This window comes from Alligator mississippiensis, chromosome 4, assembly GCF_030867095.1.
Source record: "Alligator mississippiensis isolate rAllMis1 chromosome 4, rAllMis1, whole genome shotgun sequence".
Classification (NCBI taxonomy): Eukaryota; Metazoa; Chordata; order Crocodylia; family Alligatoridae; genus Alligator; species Alligator mississippiensis.
In genome coordinates this window covers 236530768-236553922 of record NC_081827.1, presented here as the reverse complement: position 1 = coordinate 236553922, position 23155 = coordinate 236530768, and the positions used below count along the sequence as shown (strand labels likewise).

General features: G+C 43.4%; 1 protein-coding gene across 2 annotated transcripts in view; it reads left to right on the top strand.

Annotated features, from left to right (window-relative positions):
• THSD7B (thrombospondin type 1 domain containing 7B) overlaps nt 1-23155 on the top strand; it is a 680297-nt gene that overhangs the window by 588678 nt on the left and 68464 nt on the right. For both annotated transcript variants that reach the window (XM_019480192.2, XM_019480191.2), the window contains exons 16-17: nt 16739-16872; nt 17712-17865. In XM_019480192.2, the coding sequence (XP_019335737.2) occupies nt 16739-16872; nt 17712-17865 (288 nt within the window). The remainder of the gene's footprint in view (nt 1-16738; nt 16873-17711; nt 17866-23155) is intronic.

Sequence of the window (23155 nt, the reverse complement as noted above, 5' to 3'; positions counted from 1 at the left end):
AAACGTGCTGGACTCGAGCCCTCAAGCGCCAAGAGAACACATTGCCTGTTGTCCCACAGCATCAATGGGCAAGTGTGTTTCATTTAATGAAGTAGATCAGCTGTGCCTGGACACATCCAGGTCTAATTCATTTAATAGAATCATTGAAATTTACAGTTGGAAGGGACCTCAGGAGGCCATCTAGTCCAACCCCCTACTCAAAGCAGGACCATCCCCAATTATACCATTCCAGCCAGGGCTTTGTTGAACCGGACCTTCAAAACCTCAAAGGATAGATATTCCCTCACCTCCCTAGGTAACCTGTTCCAGGGCTACACCACCCTCTTGGTGAGAAAGTTCTTCCTAATATCTAACCTAACCTTCCCTTGCTATAACTTGAGAACATTGCTCCTTTTTCTGTTATGTGCACCAATGAGAACAGTCTAGCTTCATCCTCTTTGGAACCACCCTTCAGGTAGTTAAAGGCTGCTATCAAATCCCCTCTTAATCTTCTCTTCTGCAGTCTTATTAAAGTCATCTCCCTCACCCTCTCCTCAAAAGTCATGTGCCCCAGCCCCCAAACCATTTTTCTTGCCCTCTGCTGGACTCTCTCCAACTTGTGCACATCCTTTCTATAGTGGGGGGCCGAAAACTGGACACTACTCCAGATGTGGCCTCACCAGTGCAGAATAGAGTGGGATAATCACTTCTCTCAGCCTGCTGGCAACACTTCTACTAATGCAGCCCAGTATGCTGTTAGCCTTCTTGGCAACAAGGGCACAGTGCTGACTCATATCCTTTTACTGTAAACCCCCAGTCCTTTCTGCCGATCTGCTGCTTAGACAGTCAGTCTCCAGGCTGTAGCAGTGCATGGAAATCTTCTGTTGGGAAGGACTTTGCACTTTTCCTTATTGAGCCTCATGAGATTTCTTGTGGCCTGGTCCTTTAATTTATGTAGTTCACTATGAATCCTAGCTCTACCCTCCCATGTATCTACTGCTTCCCCCAGTGTGGTGTCATCCATTAATTTGCTGAGGGTGCAATCCATCTGCTCTTCATATCATTAATGAAGATATTGAACAAAACCAGGCCCAGATCTAACCCCTGGGGCACTCCACTTGATACCAGCTGCCAACAAGACATTGAGTCATTAATCACTACCTCTTGAACCCAACGATCCAGCCAGCTTTCAATCCACCTTACAGTCAACTCATCCAACCCAGACTGCCTCAGCTTGCTTGCAAGAATGCTGTAGGAGATGATATCAAAAGCCTTGCTAAAGTTGAGGTATATCATGCCCACTGCTTTCGCTGCATCTACAGAGCCAGTCATCTCATCATAGAAGGCAATCTGCTTGGTCAGGCATGACTTGCCCTTGGTGAATCCATGCTTACTATTCTTAATCACCTTCTCCAAGTGCTTGGAAATGGATTATTTGATGACCTGCTCCATGATTTTTCTGGCAACATTTATTACTAGTCTGAAAGACTGCATTTTGCCCTGGGATACAGTAGCTTTTCCCGGAACAAAGGTAGTATTGGTTTGTACCAAGTTTTTTTTTCTAGTTTGTTAAAGTTTCTTAAAGTAAAGGAAGCAAAATGATTAATAATGTTTTTAGTTAACTCTTAATAAAGGCTTACTTCTGCTTTCATATACACTTATGAAGCTTGCACTGAAGTGAGTGAAAGTCATCTCATATTTTTAGGGCAAAATTTAGTTTTTACTATATTAGTTCTGCTTTTTAAAAGAGAGACCTTTTCACTTTCTGTCCTTTTATTCATTCAGGGCTAAGTTGTTTACGTATCACGTGCTTAGTTTAGAGTTCAGTTCACAAAAGCATCCAACATTTTATTTGTTTATCTAAAGTCAGTCCGCAGCGTTCTTCTCAGTTACAATTTCAACTTCATAGAATTTTCTCAAGATTTATAGTGGCTTCTACTTCTAATGGGCCATAATGACCCTGGGGACACACTTGCTCCCTCAAAGTGAATAGCAATATTCCCATTGACTTCAATGAGGCATGATTTCATCTCTTGTAGTATCCTGGCACTTCCAAATGCAAATGGTAACTGAGGAAAATAGTTAAATAAATACTTCAGAAATTTCAAAAGGATTTGGTTTGGATTTGTTTCTAGAAAAGGATAAAGGTTAATTGGTTCTGCATGAGGCCATCCTGACCTCTCAGACTCCAAGGCTAGGGCGAGCTGTTCAATAAGCCTGAGCCTGAATTGATTCAATCTTTTCAGGTTAGTCTAACCTGCAAAGCTTGAAGCAATTTGGAGGTGGATAGACATTACTTTTTCATTCCAGAAATGCAGACAGATGCCTGCAGTGGCTCAGGCTAGAAGCTGGGGGGCACTAAAGCAGCCCTCCCTTCCCTTCCATAGTGCTGAGCTGAGGGGGGGGGGGCAGGGGGCATGGCCAGGTCCAGGCAGGACCTATCCTGATTAGGGAAGGGTGTAAACCCCCACCCTGTCTGCATTGTCCCAGGCTTTTCCCAGCTCGCTGCTCAAGGGGCAGGACTGCTGCCATACCTCAGCCTCAGGCTAGCACACTAAGGCAAAGGCAGGGTGTACAGTGCATGCATCTCTAGATGATACTGAGCTTTTAAATCTCCCTCTCCCTGTCTGCAAACATGACAGGGCTGCAAACCACAGTGTTTTTCAGCCCATCAGCAAAACAAAAGCCACTCTCATTTCTTCAAGCTCTTCTTAAACAGCTTGTTCCAAGGAGGGACATTACTAGCTGACCTGTTGATTAGCTCCAAAAAGCCCTAAGCAGACACTGTTCTGTCTGCCTTTGTCTGGCTGTCTCAGTGAAATTGGAGACACACAGATTCCTCTCAGCATTAACTAACATACCACATGCCTAGAGTCTGTGGGGCTGGGGTCCATGCTGTGGGAGGTGGGAGAGAGTGGGGAATCCCTTCTTGAGCAGTGAGGGAAGCCAGGCAGACCTAGCTGTGCCTGCAGTCTCCCCCAGAGCTTTGGCTAGGGAGGAGAAGGGCAGAACCATCCTGTTCTTTGTAGCAGAGAGAACAGGCTAGCCCAGCCCAGCCCAGCCCAGCCCAGCCCAGCCCAGGGCTGCAAAGCATCTGAGATACTGGGCGACTGGTTAAACTTAAACCAGGAAGGGGTCTGGAACAGACATTGCAAAAACTGGTTTGATCCAAATCAGTTAAATCTGTTACTACATGCAACCAGGTTTATCTTAAACCAGTTTGACCCATTTTGAAACTGGTTTATGTGCACTGAACTTATGTTCTGTTGCAGGTTTAAATCAGTTTCTGATCACTTAAACCAGTTTTTGTGTAATGTCTGTCCCTAGCCCAAATGTCAGCAGGTACCAACCCCTTTCTACCACTGAAGGAATGCAAAATGTCATTATGGACTGAGGAATCAAGCCCATGAATCTAAACGAAAGTTTACAAGAAAAAAAAAAGTAATTGCAAACCTTGATGAGGCTTTTATTTCAATATGCTGTCAATATTTAAAAAGTACATGGGGGAAAGAAAGACGTAGGCATCTGTTAATTCTTTTTGTTCTCCTCTTTGAGGTAGTGATATGAGGGGGTGTTCTGAGAAAAAATGGTGCATCTGTGTTGTACCATTATGCTTCTGGGATGTCACATGTATATTATCTGTGCTTGCATAAATTCAGAGAACTCTGGGAATTCAGCAAATTATTTTAAATAAGGTAACTATTTTCTGTGTATAAGCTGTGTACTTTAGCACATAGAGTGGTGGGTGCTGGACCACAGGCTTTATTATCTGCTGTGTATAGTGCTTCAGAGAGCACACAGTAAACAAGCTCAGTGACAGCCAGCAGCAGAAGGATACAAAAAGTATCAAGGCAAAGTCTCTTGAGAAAAGTTAATCCCCTTGATCTTCTTAAATAACAGAACTATAAGTGAAGGATGTGAACTGGGGCATTCTTGCTGATGCAGAGAAAACAACCAGCTTTGTTTAAAAATAGCTGATAAATAGCAAGAAGACAGAAATTTGCAAATGACCTTAGTCCATAAAGAAATAGATGAAGATTGAGGCCAAGTCACCACCCATCTATAAGGCCAGAATCAAAGCTACAAATTTGATCCTGTAAATAGATGAATGCATGCAGATCTGTACGCAACACCATTGATGTCAATCTTCCTTTTCTTGTTAGGATCTGAACCTTTAACCAGGTATAATGTCCAGGGCTGCCCCACAATTTTGGGGGGCCCCTGCAAGGCATAGCTTTGGGGACCCTGATGCGAAGAAGGCATCGGTGGGGGGGGGAGGGGGAGGGTGGCAAGCACAGAGGTGGATTAAAGTGTACTGGGGCCCTGGGCAAGCACAAAATTGGAGGCCCCCTCCCCATGGGACCTGGGTATCAGGAGGGAGAGGGGCCTCTTCCCCTCCTAGTGCTGGCAGGGGAGGCTGGGTGGACCCTGCCAAGATGGGGGGCACATGCCCACCACATCTCCCGTCTCCCCACCCCCATTATGGTCAAATGTACACATACACATGGCAGACAAGGATCTTTGGGTAAATCTGATACCTTTTATTAGGCCAACAAAATAATTGGAAACATTTTTTCTAGCAAGCTTTTGGGTTTAAAAACCCTTGATCAGGCTGAGGAAGCATCCACGGTTGGTGTGTGCTCTTCCTGGATGGAACAAATAGTAAAGAAGCCAGAGGATGGTCTGCATGCAAGCTGGTCAGTGAAAATATAAATTGAGGAGTCAGTGGGTGAGAGAAGCAGTGGGGAAAAGCCAGTGGGTTTCATGGAATCAATCCTTAAATCGCTTGTTACCAGAAGAGTGAGTTTTGTCTAAGAGACTACAGACTTTCTGGGAAAACTTAAAAACATAGACCACCTTCCCAGCAACACCCTCCTAGCTACCATGGATGTTACCAGCTTTTATACCAACATCCCACACCAGGACGGCATCCAAGCCTTGCTTACATACCTACAAGTGGAAGATGACAACTGAGCACAGACCCAAAGATACTACTGAAATTATATGCTTCATCCTCACACACAACAATCAACACTTCCTCCAGACCATGGGCACAGCGTTAGGCACCAAAATGGCCCCACAGTATGCCAAACTTTTTATGAACCACCTGGAAGAAGAATTCCTTAAAGACTGCACCATCAAACCATTGCTATACTTAAGATACATCGATGACATCTTCATCATTTGGACTGAAAACCTGCAATCTCTAATTGGGTTCCATCAGAAATTCACCAATAATCACCCCTCCATCTGACTATCTCTTAAGTACTCCAGCACCAACATCTCCTCTTTAGACACAATGATCAGCATCTAGAATGGTAAAATACAGACCACATTATACAGGAAACCTGCAGACCAACATATATATCTGCACGGAACCAGCAATCACCCTAAACACACCAAGAAACCTGAGATACACAGCCGAGCCCTCAGATCCCACCAAATTTGCAGTGAGAAGAACACCCAAGATTGCTACTTCAAAAATCTTTAAAAGGCTTTCACATAACAAGGACGCTTCACCGGAGAGATAAGATACACATTTGAAAGAACCACTTAGATATCACATGTAGAATTGCTGCAGTGCAGAAGGAAAATCCCTACAAATCCCACACCACTGGTTAAGACATATCACCCCTCCCTTGAACCTATATGGAAAATCCTCAAACAATTGCAACCCATACTAGAAGGAGACCCAATTGTTAAAGAGATCTTTCCAGATCCACCCATCCTAGCCTTCAAACAAGCACTGATCCTTTCTAACCTCATCACGAGAAGCAAACTTCCTACGGCCGAAAACACACTGAATGGATCCAGGCCATGCCATGAAAGGAAATGCAAAACCTGCCAACATATCTTCACCACCCTCACAATTACTACAGCCCACAGCAGAACCATTACCATTTCTGGATCTTATACTTGCACCTCCAGAAACATTATATATCTCATTCAGTGCACCAAATGCCTGATGGAAAATACATAGGAGAGACCAAACAACAGCTGCTCACCAGAATGAATGCACACCGGAAATCTATTAAAGAACAAAATACCCAATTACTGGTGGGGGCACATTTCTCACAAGAAAACCACCCTTTCTCCAGTCTCTCAGTATTTATCCTCAAAGGGAATTCACAAAACACTTTTCACAGATGAGCCTACGAACTTCATTTCATCAACCTCCTGTATACAAAAAATCATAGACAAAACATAGAAGAAATACAAAAATGGATAACTCTTGGTTCTAAAATAATACCTTTTAGTAGACCAACTGGGAAATCACAAGAAAATTGTCCTTTTCTGCAAGCTTTCAGGCTCAAAGGCCATTCATCAGGCTCTGAGAAATGTATAGATGGTAAAAAGTCCCCAAGGGTAGGAAATGTCATTTTTGCACAGAGGGAGCTGGAGATGGAAATCTGTCCCTCTGAGTCTAGATTTTTCTTGTGATTTCCCAGTTGGTCTAATAAAAGCTATCATTTTGGAACCCAGAGTTCTACATTTTTGTATTTCTTCTTGTCTCAGACCAACAGAGCTACCGAGTACATCCCTGAAACATGGAAGATGCTGAATTTTAGCCAATTTTGGATTTTAAACTTCATTTCAGAACAACAAGAAAGATTTTTTACCTCCCCACCTGCCATCTGACATCTTCAGGGAAGGAGTTTTACCTAATCTACACACCAAAGAGCAACTCAGCACAACTCTCAAAGACACAGCTACTAAGTACATCCCTGGACTAAACGTAGACATTGGATTTACGACACATTATAAGCTGCCTGACATCTGACTCCCCAGGTACCTCTCCACTTTTCCCTGCTACATTCATCCCCCTTCTGCCCTTCCCCCCCACACCTGCCTCTCATCCACTGGCTCCTCAGTTTACATCTCCACTAACTGCCCTGCTTGCTGCAGCCCAGCCTCTGGCTTCATTACTATTCGTTCCATCCAGGAAGAGCACATACCAACTGCAGATGCTTCCCCAGCCTGATGAAGGGTTTTTAAACCCAAAAGCTTTCTAAGAAAAATGTTTCTATCTATTTAGTTGGTCTAATAAAAGATATCATGCACACACACAGACCTCCCCACCAGACAGCCCTCTCCCCCCCCGCCCCGTAGCAGCCCACATCTTAGTCTCACTCCCCCCTACTCCCATTACACTCACATGCTGGGAGCTGCTGCCCAGCCATCCCAAGCAGTCCCACAGATGCAGAGAGCTGGGCTGGGCTGGGCTGGGCTGGGAGCAGGTAAGGCAGGGCTCTCCCAGCCCAGCTCAGCCCCCTTCCCGGCAGGCACAGTGCCACCTGGCCCACAGGTGTGGTGGGGCTCTTCAGGCAAGACCCCAGTCCTGCCCCCTTGCCCCAGCCCCATTGGTGAAGGAGGGGTCCTGCTTCCAGCTGCCAGGGAAGCAAATGTGAAAGCTGCAGTTTTAAACTTTGTGCTGAAAATGGGTGCGGAGTTTAAAACTGCGACTTTCACTTGCCTGCTGGGGAGGATGCTGGCGTCATGGGGCCCCTTGGCTGTGAGGCCCCCTGTGGCCACAGGTTTTGTAGGAATGGATGGGCCGGCCCTGATAATGTCCTCTCTACACGTTACATCTATGCCACACTTAACTTGCTAATTGCAATATAAACAGGAAGGGTATTACACATGCACCCAATTTAAGGCACCATAAAATGGGAGCGAGCATAAAGTGTTCCACTTAGGATGTCAAACATTTTTATGGCTCATTTGTATGGCACTTTAAATTTAATATGTCACTGGTGGTTGACAATCACTTGATTGTTGATCCGGCCGGGATCTGGGTGGAGCAGGGTGGAGAATGGGGGCCCAAAAGCCTTCTGCTTCCAGTTCTGGGGACTTTAAACTCTGGGCTGGGCATGGCTGACTGGGCTGCCAGCATGGGAGTATCGAGGGGGGAACCTTTGGCTTCCCTCCATTGGGACTTTTAACCCCATGCTGCACAGCACTGGCTGGACAGCCTCGTGTGAGGAGAATAAGCTTTCCCCCACTAGGAACTTGAAAACCTGTGCTGGGCAGCTCTGGCTGGCTGAGTCCAGGATTATACTATGGTTACAACAAGCCCTGCTGTGGTTCCCACCAGATCAACAGTCAACAGATTGTCAGCCTGGTGGGAACCATACTGGGGCCGATTCCTGACCCCAATGTGGTCCCCTGGCCGAGCTCATAATCAGCTGATTGTTGGGCACTTGGCTTTCAACTTGCTGCTGTGTGAGCAGCCTAGGATCATGGCCCAGTTGAGATCTGATCCCCATTCCCAAAATTGTACATCCTGCCATGAATGCATGGCATGGCAGGAGGCATAAAGGTTGAGATCTGGGATCAGATCCCATCATGCCTATAAATAAACATCTGTCAGTAGCCTAGCAGTATGCATTATAATAGATTGGGGGATCAGGGCTGTCCTGATTACCTGCTCTATTAGTAGACATTAGAAACTTTCATATATTTAACACTCTCCTGATGCAGAAGTGCAGCTCTTTAATGTCTTCTAAAATGTAACTAAGCTAGAAGAGAACAAATTTAGAGGTGATCCTCTGAGGATATGGTTGTGCACATTTATTTGGTAATTTGTGGACTAGAGAACTCATGGTCTCTAGCCCAGATCCTGGGCATTGTTGAAATGGATGGGTTTGATAGTATTGGAAAAGTACATAGAACACCAACCTGAGAGGGTGCAGAAATAGATGTGTCAACGTCAGCCATGCATACAGACAGGTCAGTTGGGAACAAGCAATGCTGAAGAGCCTTCGATGCATTCTGAAGACCCGAGGACCTGTTGGGAGGACTGAGAAGGCATCGTAGACAAAAAAAAGAGGTTTTAAGGCAAGACAGGAGTGACAAGTGCTTTTGAGGAAAGCAAGGAAGAATCTTAGACTGATGGTTTGTTTTTGGTTTGCTGGTGGATGTGACATCAGAGAGGATACCTGGTTTCTTCATGATGAAAACTTCTGCAGAGCTCATGGGAGTGACGCATGTGTCGATGTTACTTGCTTCTCCAAATCCTCCCCAGGGGTTGATTCACCTTGAGAACGATGGCAGAGTAGACAGAGCCTCTTCACTATGTGAAGCTGTGGTTTAGTTTGTAAAAATGACATGCGATAATGTTAGAAAAGCATTACTACTTAGAAAAAGGGGGGTTTAATACCAGGTTTTTCTAGTGTTTCTAACCTAAGAATCCTTACCAAATGTTGCAGTCTTCAGTGCAACTTGACTTCACTGCAACTTCAAACTGAGCTGGGACTGTAGGATTTGACCTAGTAGCTAAAGTACCAATACAGTGATTTCCACTAGTATTGTTGGTACTCTGTGCCCTTTACCTGACCTCCTGTGAACTCCTCCTCAATCAGGATTTATCTCAGAGGACATAGGATTAGGCAACTTCATATGGAATAATATGGGTGTTGCACAATTAGAGAATAAAATGTTGCTGTAATCCTTGAAAGCCCATCTTCTTTATAAAGAAGCTATTTAAGTCAGCATTATTCCAGTTTCTTTTGTGGATCATCTTTGTTTATTTTTTAATTTTTACCTTGTTTTATTTTTTAATGTACAGTAATTTACGTATATCAGAATCTCTCATCTAGTTTCTTTCTTGTAAACTCACAACTAGCTAAGTTTCCTAGAATGGTGTGATTCTTTGTACAAAAAACAGGTACTGTAGATTTCTGACACATACCTGCAATTTGTCCGTATTAGTAACTCTTACCAAGTCAACAAATCTGATTACAGTTCCTCCTAAGACACATGTGGTAGCACGAAGCCAATGGATGGGAGTTGCTAGGATCAATCATCTTTCCAAGCAAGTAGGAATATGAGACAAGGAAATCTTTTAATCCAAAACACTAATGGAGTGAGGAGTAATATTATGGTGCAGCGCTTGAATTATGATGCGATGCTGATGCCATGTAATAGCAGTTGATAAATTATAGAGTCATGTTCTTCTAACACAGAACAAGAAACTTAAGGAAAAGAGGATTTCAGTCCTAAAAATATTCTTTTTCTTCCACTTCACAGTACAGCTTCTGTCTCCATTTTGGGACAGGTTTATAAGGCCCCGGCTCATGTAAAGACACCATGGGATCTGATCTCCAATCTCACCAATCATGCTTCCTCTCATGCATCACATGCATGGCAGGAAGTACAGATTTAGAACTGGGGATCAGATCCAATTTCACCCTTTTTACTTGCCAATACAGGGGTTTAGCAAGGCAGCCTGTCCCCTGAAGAGGGGGCAGCCAGCCCTACTGAATAACTGTAGGGAGACTGCTGATTAGGGAGTGGCTCACCGTGTGCTTAAAAACCCTGGAGAGAAGAGCAGTGGGATAGCAAGCTGAGGGGACAGCTGTGGTGCAGGTGGTGGGCTAAGTGGTTGGCCACAGCAGGGGACAGACTGCTTTTAAAGGCCAGATCCACAGGGATCCCCTACTGGTGTCTGTGGCAGGACAAAAAGGTTGTATTTGCTTGTTTTGTTTGCTTACAAAACTCTGTTTTATTTGTGGACCGGCTGAGGTGTTTCTCAGGGAGCAAGAGCCTGCCTGGAGAAGCCCACAGGCAAAGCAGTCCCTTTACAAAGGGGAGCCCAAGATTATGGTCCTGGGCATCCCCTGCACCAGCAAGTTGAAAACCAGGTGCCTGCAGGTACAAGGCCAGAGGCAACAATCCTGTCCCTGTCCCTGGGATTACACCATGGTTTCAGATGAACCCTGGTGCAGTCCTGATGCCTGGACCAACAATTAGCTACTTGTTGGTTCTAGCCTGGAACCTGTATATACAGAACATTTTTATGCTTCTTTTGCCATTTTTTGTCACCTTAAATTGTGTCACATACTGTACTCTTGCCATTTGTGCTGCGATTAAAATGTTCTTTACAGCATAAATGTAACTTGTAGAGGGGGCCTATAAACTAGGCAAGATCCAGGCAACAAGTTCTCAAATGCAGGAGCCAAGTAGGGTCTATTTCAGTAGCCATATGCCACTAGCCTACCTCCACAATCCCTCATAGGTGGTGTTTGGGAATCGAAAGGGTGCCTGCTCACAGTATTGAGCACTTCTGGGGCTTGAAGAGCTGCCTATAAATAGACCAGGTGACATTTGGAAAAGGATTTGAAATACTAGTGATTGGGAAAGGGAAAATATAGTGCCCATCTTTAAGAAATGGAAGAAGGAGGTTTCAGGGAACTACAGACCCATCAACCTCACCTTAGACCTGGAAGAATCATGGTGCAAAGGATCCATTTATAAGCACTTGGAGGAGAAGAAGGTGAGTAGGAACAGTCACCATGGATTCGCCAAGCGCAAGTCATGCCTGAACAATCTGATTGCCTTCTATGATGAAATAACTGGCTCTGTGGATGTGGGAAAAGCAGTGGATGTAATATACCTTTACTTTAGCAAGGCTTTTGGTATCCCACAACATTATTGCAAGCAAGCTAAGGAAGTATGAGTTGGATGAATGGACTGTAAGGTGGATAGAAAACTGGCTGGATCTTTGGGCTCAGAGGGTAAGTAGTCAATGGTTCGATGTCTAGTTGGCAGCTGGTATCAAGTAAAGTGCCCCAGGGGTCAATTCTAGGGCTGGTTTGTTCAATATCTTCATCAGTAACCTAGAAGGTGGCATGGAGTGCACCCCCAGCAAGTTTGTAGATGACACCAAGCTAGGGGGAGTAGTAGATATGCTGGAGGGTAAGGCTAACATTCAGAGAGACCTTGACAAATTGAAGGATTGAACCAAAAGAAATCTCATGAGGTTCAGTAAGGAGAAGTGTGAAGTCCTGCACTTAAAATGGAACAATCTCATGCACCATCACAGGTTGGGGACCAACTGGCTAAGCAGCAACTCTGCAGAAAAGGACCTGGGGGTTACAGTGGACAGTTAGCTGGATGAGTCAACAGCGTGCTGTTGTTGCAAAGAAGGCTAATGGCATACTAGGCAGCATCAGTAGGAGCATTGTCAGCTGATCAAGGGAAGTGATTATTCCCTTCTATTCAGCACTACTGAGGCAACATCTGGAGTACTGTGTCCAGTTTTGGGCTCCCCACTACAGAAAGAATGTAGACAAATTGGAGAGTTCAGTAGAGGGCAGTGAAAATTAGAGGTACACTGATACATCAGTCTAGTATTGGATTGGTACCAATATAAAGAAAATTGGCTGTATTGGATATCGGCCTGATGGGGCCGATAATTTGGCTGATAAATGCCCGTGCTGTGTGCAACTGAAGCGCAGCACTCAGGCAGTCAGGAGCAGAGCAGGCAGTGTGGAGAGCTGCCTCCAGTTGGTAAGTCCAGTGTGGTGGAAAGAGATGGGGGCAGGAAGGGAAATGGGGGGGCAGATCAACATGCCATGCAGTGAGGGAGGGGGCAGGGGCAGGTGCTGCCCAGGCTGGGTGAGGCAGGGGGCAGAGCTGCAGCTCGTGGAGGGGGGGAGGCAGCTCCCACTGCTGCTTGCACCCTGGGAGGGCATGGGGGGGGCATGTGCTCCCTGGATCTGGTTGGGGTGGGCTGTAGCGGGGGCTGGGCGGAGCTCTACATGTTGTGGGGCTGGGCTCGGAGTGGGCACTGGTGGCAGTGGGAGGACGCTGCATCCACCCCAAACTTCTCCACTGCTCCACTCCCAGCGCCATCGCCGCCAACCGCCCAGTGCAGCCCCAGCTCTTCCTGGCACAAGGGTGGAGGCAGGGTGTTGAGCTGGGGCTGCACCAGGTGGCTGGTGGCAGCGGTGCTGAGAGTGGAGTGGTGGCAAAATTTGGGGTGGATGCAGCATCCTCCCAGCGCCATCAGCACCCACTCTGAGGCCAGGCCCTGCTGAGAAGAGCCCTGCACAGCCCCAGGTGCAGCCTGCCTCACCCCATCCTGAGCAGATCTGCGGGGCACCCCCCCCCCCCGTGCCCTCCTGGGGTGCAAGCAGTGGCAGGAGCTGCCTCCGAGCCATGAGCTGTGGCTTCAGCCCCCACCGCCTGTCTCACCTGGGCAGTGACTGCCCCTGCCTTCTCCCTCACCTTGGGGGACCTTGATCTGCTTCCACCCCCCTTCCACCACACCGGACTTAACCAGCTGGAAGCAGCTGTATCAGAAATCAGATTGATATCGATCAATATGCTTCCTTAAATATCGGGTATCGGTATCAGGCACCAAAATCTCTATCGATGCACCTCTAGTGAAAGTGGTTAGGGGGCTGGGGCACATGACTTATGAGAGGTTGAGGCAGCTGGGGTTATTAACTCTAGAGAAGACTTACAAGGGATTTAATAGCAGCCTTCAACTATCTGAAGGTTGCCAAAGAGGATGGAGCTAGACTGTTCTCACTGGTGGCAGATGGCAGAACAAGGAGCAATGGTCTCAAGTTGCAGCAAGGGAAGATGAGGCTGGATATTAGGGAAAGCCTTCTCACTAGGAGGGTAGTAAAACACTGGAACATTTTACTCAGAGAGCTTGTGGAATCTCCGTTCATTTAAGACCCAGGTGGACAAAGGCTTGGCTGGGATGACCTAGTTGGGGATGGTCCTGCTTTGAGCAGGGGGTTGGACTAGATGACCTCCTGAGGTCCCATCCAACCCTCATTTTCTATGATTCCTTGATTTCTTTTATTATTCACTTTCAACCCACCCATGCCCTAGACTTTTAGCCTTCCTATAGAACTTCCTTTCAAGCCCATTCTTCCATCTAGAGATTTAAATAGGCAGTACAAGCATTCTCATGGTGCTTGATCACACCAAAATGTAAATACCACTATACTGAAGTTTCACTCCATTAAATATTTTGTGATTTGCCGTCCTGGATCGAAATCACTTTTCAGAGGCTGAGCATTGCTCTACTGGCAATCCCACTTGCTTATGGCTATTCTTGTTTAGTGTTGTTTTTCCTCATGCTGTCTACATTCTTTACCTCATTTTTGTGACCGGGTCATTCCATTCAAGCCCATGAGAAAAAATGTCTTATTTTATTTGTTATCCCCTATTAAATGTCATAGAACCTAGGCAGGAAAAAAGTGATTTTTTTCTATTGAGCACGAAGCCACTAATCATGTCCTCTGAACATCTAAGTCAATCTCATGACATGTTTGAAAACATTCAAACAATTAAGGCTCCATTATCCATTTGTCACATGGATAAGCCAATGCACCAAGACTAACTCACTCGAGGTCATGCAGGGCGCATGTACATGTTCATTAATGCACTGTAGTTACTGCGCATTAAGTTTAGTACTTGGTTAACCAAGTACTAATTCAATGTGCAGTAACTCATTCTGTTGCTCAGTAGTGGTGCACGGGGGTTTTTTTTACACTTACTACGTAGCCTAATAACACTGTGCAGTAGTGTATTAGCACGGTTTTTGACTGGCACCCTACTGCGTAGTGTTATTAGGCTACTGTGCAGTAAGCGTCTTGTGTAGATGCACCGACAGTGAACCAGTGCAAGAGCAGGAGTAGATGGATAAGAAAGTAACACCAGACCACAGGAAAGCATTGTCTCTGCAGACTTGTCAGCAATGACATATTTCACTCCCCTCTATTATTGAAAGCTTTGTAAATGATACCCCAAATAAAATATTAGACTCTTTTAGTGCTCTTGTATACATCAGACTAACATTAGTGAGAATTAGTGTACTGCAAAATGACAGAAATGTGTTGATGCTAGACTTGTCATTATGATTAGTAACCCAGAGTGTCCTAATATTTATGTTAGCAGCCTCAATATGTGTGCCAATTTTTTTGTGATTTCTTAGTTGGCCTAATAAAAGGTATCATCTCTGAACCAAGAGTTCTAGAGTTTTGCATTTCTTCTTGGTGTAAGGAAGGCGTTGGCTCAGATTCACTGGTTAGTGTGCAGTATGAGCTGACATTGACCTCAGTGCAGGGTCATCTAATTAGGAGGTAAGTTGCAAATGTAAAATTCTCCTTCCTTATAGCTCAAGATAAGGGTGAAAATATGAAACTTCTTGCTCTTATTCCTGGTGTATCTGGACTGAAGTGTAATTTTCACCCTTACCGTATTAGCATATTAGGAAAAATAGGAAGGAAGAACAAAGGATGAAAGATTCTTTTTATTACCCCTAAAGTAAAGTCTTTATTACATCCTGTCAAGCTGATCCACAGGCTCAGTAATCTGGAATTTGTTGCTTGTCTTTCTTTTCTCCCTCTTTACACTAGTTTCTTAAATAGCTATTCTGCTTATTACTGCCCTATCGCTGCATTCGGAGCTGACTCCTCTGTTGTACTTCTCACCTCCTCATTCTGACAGAGCAGTTAGCTTCTGACCCTTCTGCTCCCCTTCATTTCCGCTTTTGGTGAATAAAGCACGATTCTTTTACTGGTTAAAATCTTACTTTCTTCTTGCCAGCTCCTGCTTCCATTGCCTTATTTCCCTTCATTTTGCCTTCCCCTTTTCAGTTTATTTTATCCCCCTTTCAGCTAAACCTGTACACTATAGACAGAGAGCCAAAGACAGGCCCACAGTTCATATTTGTTTCTGACATCATTTTCTATTCTTGAGGTGTTCCTTAACAAATAATTTCTTTTTCATTTGATTTGCAGCTAACATGCTGACACTGCACCAATCTTGTTTTGAGAATATTCCATTACATAGTATGTAATCTCTACTTCCCTCAAAAATCTTGCAAATATGACTTTCTTATTGTTAAGGCCAGAACGTGCATAGTCATCATCTGCCTCTTTTATGAAATTATGAGCTGCCATACTAAAACCTGTATGGTTTAAGTTCCACATTTTGTAAGAGAGGGTATGAATTACTGTTGTAATGCTGAAAATTGAACTAGTCCCCAGAAGCAAGGCCAAGAAGATTTTGGTGTGCTGGAGAACAATATTTTATATGCTGTAATTTTTTTTTTCATTGCAGTGTATTGTGTTTCATATATAGCAATGGACAGCTTTGTATCTTGAATTTAGCTCCATCTAGTCAGGGAAACTGGATTTATAGTCCAAGTTCAATGAAATACAAGCAAAATAAATGCACAGAAAGCTGCCCTTTAGAGCATTGCTTATCAACATTGTTAAGACATTCATTCATTTTAAACAGGAAAATATACCTTTAAATAATATTTCTCAATGCCCAAGCACTCATTAATAGCTTGTATATTTAGGTTCCCCCTCTCTACCCCCCCCTCCCCGCGCCTTTATAATATTTTTTCCAGCTTTCAAATGTATTCTTCACATGGAAAATAAAGTTTAGATGAATGAACAATTCTATTTGCCTGGAAGACATGCTGAAGTTAAGTGACTATTAGAAAACAAACATCTAAATTTTTTGTATATAAAAATGAAATTTCTAGGATGTATATATACACTTTCATTTCTTTTCAGTAAATAACATATAGATACATTACATGCAAAAAATGCTTCTTATTTTTCAGTTAGTACCTTAAGAACATCAAAGGGCATAATATGCACTGTAGTTGTGGGAAGAGCTATCTGATAGATGATATGTGAGTAGTCTGAGAAAATGAGATTGTAATGGAATTCTTGTTCAGGCTTCAGAAAACAGCTTTTTATTTATTCAGTTTTTTAAAATGCTTCATACACAGTACAGTTTTTATTATTTTTTTGAAAATCTTTTGGCAAGCCAATAATGTTTCCCTGAATTTAAGCCTATTGCAACCTTTTTAGCATAAGGAGCATGATCCAGGGTATTTTTCAGTAGTACACTTTTAATGTTGTTTTGCTGAGGCATTTCTATGGAGATACAAACTTGGATGGTTGAAATGAATAATTTTGATTCTTTTCCCTGACAGGTGTATGAGGCAGTCCCATGCTACACTGAATGCAATCAGTATTCCTGGATAGTAGAGCCATGGTCTCCATGCAAAATCAACACTGAGCAAAATTCCCTACATTGTGGGGAAGGAATACAAACAAGAAAAATCAGGTGTGTGATAACAAAGGCAGTTATTTTAAATATATAAAAATTAGCATAAAAACAAAATAATTGGCCCTATGACAGTAAATATGTTATTCAGCTCAATGTTTTAGGTGAAAGGAGGACTGCATTGACCTACAAAGGTTTTCATAAAAACACGTCGCTGAGATGCAGTTTCATGTGTGTAAAGATAATGACTTCTTTGAACAACCTGCTTTACTTTCTGTATTACAACTCTTCCGCTGAGATTCCAGTTGTATAGGAAACCTGGCTGAACAGAAAAAAAAAGATTAATAAAAGCATCACACCCAGTTTAATATGATTTTAATGGAAATATTATTACTTCTAAGATTATTGCTGCTACTGGTATTCATCAAAATACTCAGACATCCCCCAAGTTTTTGTTATTAATATTTGTACAAAAATTTATGCTGGGACTCTGTCGTCTATTCTTCACTAGTCTGCTTTTTCAAATTTTTTTTCTGTCCAATCAAGGAGCAGGAACAATGATGTATGATCTAGATGACCTATTAAGTATTCACATTCACATGGCAACTACACAGAGCAGTCAAAATTAAAAGCTCACATGCCATAGTCTGAAGCTTATTTGTTACTATTCAACAAATAGTTTAATTGAATAACAAAACAGATATACAGTCGGCATCAATTCGCCAACCATTCATTATATTCATAATTAATATTATTTGTATAATAATTTAGCCAGTGTTGTGGAACACAGCTTGAGTGTATATGCATTAGCTCATTTGAAATGAGATGAACACCTCTCTTGTTTGATACAAGGCATCTTTCTGTCAGGCGAAAAAAAAATATTTATATTTTCCTTGTAGATGTGTAAATACTTCGGAGGATGGTGAAGGAGAGGCTGTGCCCAACATGCTATGTAATCAGTCTGAAACCCCTAATGAAGTTCAAAAGTGTAGCCTGTACTGCCCCTATGAGTGTGTGATGTCTAACTGGGGACAATGGAGCAAATGCCCACAGGTAACTATCTTCACGGTCTTTTTGGAGGGAATGTTTTCATGTCCATTTCCCAATTTCCTTTCCTTAAGTCGCTTTATGCTCCCTTTCTAATATTCCTACATTCCAGCAGCAACAGAGAACAATTTTCTTGCAGGAAGTTGGGCTTAATGGATTCTACATCCAGCCTGGTTAAGATTTTTAAATGTCAACTATTCCTACGAAGCCTGAGCCTCAGAAAAAAAACTAATTAGTAAAATACACAGTGAGTATAATGTGACAGATGGCCAGATCACCTCTCCATTTGGTCTGGGGGAGGAACCGAAGCAGGTACAAAGAGAATGGAGAGCAGCAGCTTCATTGCATATCTCCTGTTTTCTCTTAATCTCAAGAAAGCTCATCTCCTAAGAGGTGCATGCAGGAAAATGCTTTATACTTGATAGACAACTCTTGAGAGACAATCTACGAGCTCAGCCATAGTTGAACTGTGCGGTGCTGTGCAGCTCTGAGAAAGGAGATGCTGGGGCTGCACAGAAGACTGCTCCCCTCCCCCCCCCCCCCCCAATAGCTGTAGAAAATGGCATTATCTGCACTGTTTCCTTTTATGCATCTTGAAACACCCTGGAGCCAGGAATTGGCACAACAGCCGGTGAGAAGACGGTGGCAGCAAGATCCCCCCTGTGAAGAAGGAAGAATCCTATTAGTTGTTCAGAGGTGCAGGCCACTATTCAGCTGTCCTTAATCTTTGCAAATGTCATGAGTTCTGTGAGATTTCCTTACAAATTCCCCATTCTCAAAAGGATAAAAGAAAACAAGTTCAGTCTTGTTCAGATTCCTGGCCCTTGTGGGCATAGCATATAACAGAGTATTCATCACAGTAATTGCCCAGCTTTACTCTTGGTACTTTAAAGAAGAAGAAATAAGCAAGTTTTGTGTGGCTTTCCTGAATGAGCATACTTGCCTAGTGTACTTCAATGGTGATAAACATTCACAGATCTGTTAGGAATAGAAGAAATGCTATCAAAAGTATGGACAGTTTGGGGGCAGGTGTGTCCATTACTGCAAGCATGGTTTTTTGCCTTCCACAGTCAGGCAGGTTTCTCTCATTTCTTAGTGTTTTGTGTATTGTGCAGATACATTCAGTCAGAACTGGTCAAATAAAATTGTGTATTTTAGTTCCTGTATTTGCCCCACGTAGAGCACCAGAGTTGTGATTCAGCGTAGCACTTCACTCCAAATCCAGGTGGTTTCTTGGATGCCTTTTTTTATTCTTACTGTGGTACAGCCCCTATTCTTCTGAGCTGATTTCTTTCTTCACTGTGAGTCTCTTCAGGAATAGAAATAGATTGTCTTCATTTTAGAATTCGTGATAACCAAAAAGTATACGTTTTGATCCTGACCGAGAGTTGCACAATGTACTCGCCACAGAAAGATGTTAACCCTGACATTTCAAGGCATCAGAAGTGTTGGACTTATTACAGTTTACTGCACAGAATATTATTGAATATGTTCTACAATACTTTGCTGTGAATATGAGGCTGCTGTTTGCTGCTGGTGTTTGCTTTAAAGTTGCTTATTGATTGTTGCCCGAATGGTGCTTATTTGAAGTTTCACAGACAATATGAGGCCCAATCTTGAAGAACCTGCTATGGACCATAGTACTTACAATTATAATAGGACTTGATCAATAGGACTGATTGTATGAGTAAAGAAAGAGTTATAGGACTGGATTGCATTGTGCCTAAGCATGCCTACAGACTCGCAACTAAGACCAGAACCAGTCATTGCACTGGAGTGGATCAGAGTACTTACGGAGAAACCAGGAGAGAGCAAGACTGGTTCTAGCCTGGAGAAAATCTGCAATAGTGAAGAAACACTGTGGTCTGTACTTGTTGAATAACATCTTGGCCTGTGAACTAACAATTCCCCCTCCCTTGCAAATCTTAGACAGATTTTCGACGTCATGTAAACCAGCTGCATGATAGCTTAAATACACTGCATTGAAGGAAAACCAGAGAGTATAACTTTTGAAAATTATATTCTGAATTTAAATAGCTGAACTGTACATACTGTGTGCATAATAACAGATGTGACAGCTAATGAGTGGGAATATTAAGTGTAGACAGTACCTTGTCTGGTTTTGAGATTTATTAAATAATTCTTCAAGTACAACCTACTAATCTAACAGTAGCTCAGTTTTTTCAGTTTTATCACCAAGACAACCATTTGAGTGGTGACATAAAAGGAGATTCCTATGAGAGAAGCTACTTAGACTTCAAAAGAATAAAAGCTAGATCGAGTCTCTTTTATAACTGCCAAAGGGTGGGGTCTTAACCTTTGTGCTAAAAAGAACAGGAATAGACACCAGGTTTTGTCAGAATGGGTCAAAATAATTTTAGGAAAAGGCAATGTGGATGTTTATGTGTATGTGTGCTGTCTGTTTTAATGGCTATCCTAAGAAGAACAGCTTAAGAAAAACACTTTCTCTCACTATTGTAGTAGAGAGATGAGAAATTATTTTATGGTATCAAACATAAAAAGGTTCAAGCACTATCCCAGCAAATCTGAGATCAGGGAACGTCCTTTCATGACAGTCCTACTGCGAGAGCTAAATGTTAAGGGAAGCATTCTGTCACCCAACACACTCGTATAGCCGTTAAATATTCACTTTGTTACCAGGTCAATGGGAATTCTATCTATAATTTGAGATGTAATTTTGATATCCCTCATTACTTCCATTCATTTCTGAGGGGTTAGTGCTAACTGTAGTACATACATAAAACATTGTGTACACTTGTAGTAAATATGGAAACAAAGATAAATCTGTTATACAAAAGCCAGGTTATTGTAGGTTTCTTTAGGGACCTAAGATTCAGCTAACCAACTGGGTGGACAGGCATACAGGCACTTTTAAAAATCTCTGTAGGAACCCATCTGTAGATTTAGGTGCCTCAGTGCCTTTTGAAAATCTGGCTCCAAAGGGCATTTTTTGTTCCATCTAGTGATGGTCTAGGTGGATTTAGATCCTAAATGCTATTCTTGTCCATGCTTAATGCACCCGTTAATGTATCTACTTTTGTAACGTGCTGTCACATAACTATCATGATTGTCCCAAAAAAAGCAAGAAGAACCCACTTACTTTTTTATTAACATTTTATTCAGACTAAAGCAAGGTAGAATAGAATCACACTTAGTCACATAAGTCCAGTTACGTGCCTAATACCTGCAATAGAATTTCACCCCTAGAGCTTTTTTACACATGCAAGGGACACAGTGCCAGGTGCCCTGAAAAGCACCAGGTGCTGCAACGCTTACAATTGTATAAGCAGCTAAATGCAACTAGTGCAAAGAAAATGGCAGTGGTGCACTTTTGAACTAAAACACCTTGGAGGTTTTTTAGTTCAAAAGTGCACCACCACCATTTTCTGCATGCTTACGCTCATTTAGCTGGTCATACAACTGTATGCAGTGCAGCACAGTGACCGTCACTTCGTGCACGAAGCAGACTCGATTAATCGAATTAATTGAAGCAGTGGATCTCCAGCAGGTTGCGGGACAAGAAGGTATGTATATAAATGCCATATAAAGATCTTGGTGCTGCTCATGGCACTTCTGCTATCTAACATCAAAGATTATATGTACTGTACCTCTGAGTGGTCGGAAACCACAATGGGTCCTGAGTAAAATCTCAACAAGGAAGGAGAGTCTACTGGGCGGAGTGTGGGTTAAGATCTTTCCAACTGTAAACAGGAATGCAATACAACAATGATTGCTGCACTCCAGTCTATCTCCTTTCTTGAATAATGTAATGATTCTGGCATCTTACATGTCAATGCAAATCTGTTCCAGATTTTCAGAATAACAACATGTGGTTGGTGAGTTTTTTTCACCTGGCTTATACATTTCAGCTGGCATTCCATTAGGACCACATGCTTTGTTGTTCCTTAACTGCTTAATAGATTTCAAGGCCTCTGGATAAGTTGATGGACCTGTAAGTTAGTCTTTAATGGGGTGTTATAGTGTTGCTTTGATGTTATTGCCTTGACATTAGAATTTTGGTTTAGGGGCTCTGGAAAGTGCTCCACCATGTGTTGAAGGAGGAGCAACATGAAAAAAAAACCCACCAGGGAAGGACCTGGCAGAATCAACATCCATCCTACGTCCAACTCCCAATAATCACTCTCTCTCTCTCTCTCTCTCTCTCTCTCTCTCTCTCTCTCTATATATATATAATATCAAGATATGGCAGGTGAAAGTAGAACACCTGGGGTAGGTGGTGATGATGCTCCCTGGATCTTCCCAGTGGTTCACCAAACAGGGCATTGGGCAGGCAGGGTCCCTGGCCTTATAATACCCACCCCGACATGCTCTAATGCCCTTCAGTTTCTGGCCTGAGCCACTGCAGGCATAGAATCATAGAAAGGTAGAACTGGAAGGGACCTGTAAGATCATCAAATCGAGTCCCCTGTCCTGGGCAGGAAGTTACTGGGCTCAGACAAGCTCAACAAGGTACCTGTTCAGCCTCCTCTTGAACATCTCCAGGGATGGTGACTGCACCACCTCTGCTGGGAGTATGTTCCGGATTCTGGTGACACTTACAGAGAAGAAGTTCTTTGTTATATCTAGCCTGAGTTTACCCTCTATAATCTTATATCCATTGGTTCTCGTCCTCCCTTGAGGTGGCTTCCTGAATCTTGGTGTTCACCCCTGATGTACTTGTAGGTGGTTATCAAGTCACCTCTCAGCCTTCTCTTACTCAAACTGAGCAGGCCCAGTTCCCCAAGTCTCTCCTCGTAGAGCCTATCCTTCATGCCCTTGACCATGCAGGTGGCTCTTCTTTGTAACCTCTTGAGCTTATCCATGCCCTTATTGAAGTGCAGTGGCTAGAACTGGACACAGTACTCCAGCTGAGTGCCAAATAGAGAGGGAGGAGCACCCCCTGGATCTATTGGACACACATTGGCTGATGCATGCCAGAGTTCTCTTTGCTTTCTTGGCATCCTCATTGCACTACTGGCTCATATTCATCTTCTGGTCGATCGTAACCCCCAGATCTTGCTTAGATGCTGTGCCAGCCAGCAGGCCGCCACCCATCGTGTAGCTGTGGTAAGGGTTCTTCCCACCCAGATGAAGGACTTTGCACTTATTCTTGTTAAATCTTGTCTGATTCCATTCTGCCCATAAGTCCAGTCTGTTAAGGTTGTCCTGGATCCTGACCCTGTCCTTCAATGTGCCTGCATTTCCCCACAGTTTGGTATCATCTGCAAACTTAATCATTGAGCTTTCCACCCCCCTCAACCAAATCATTAATGAA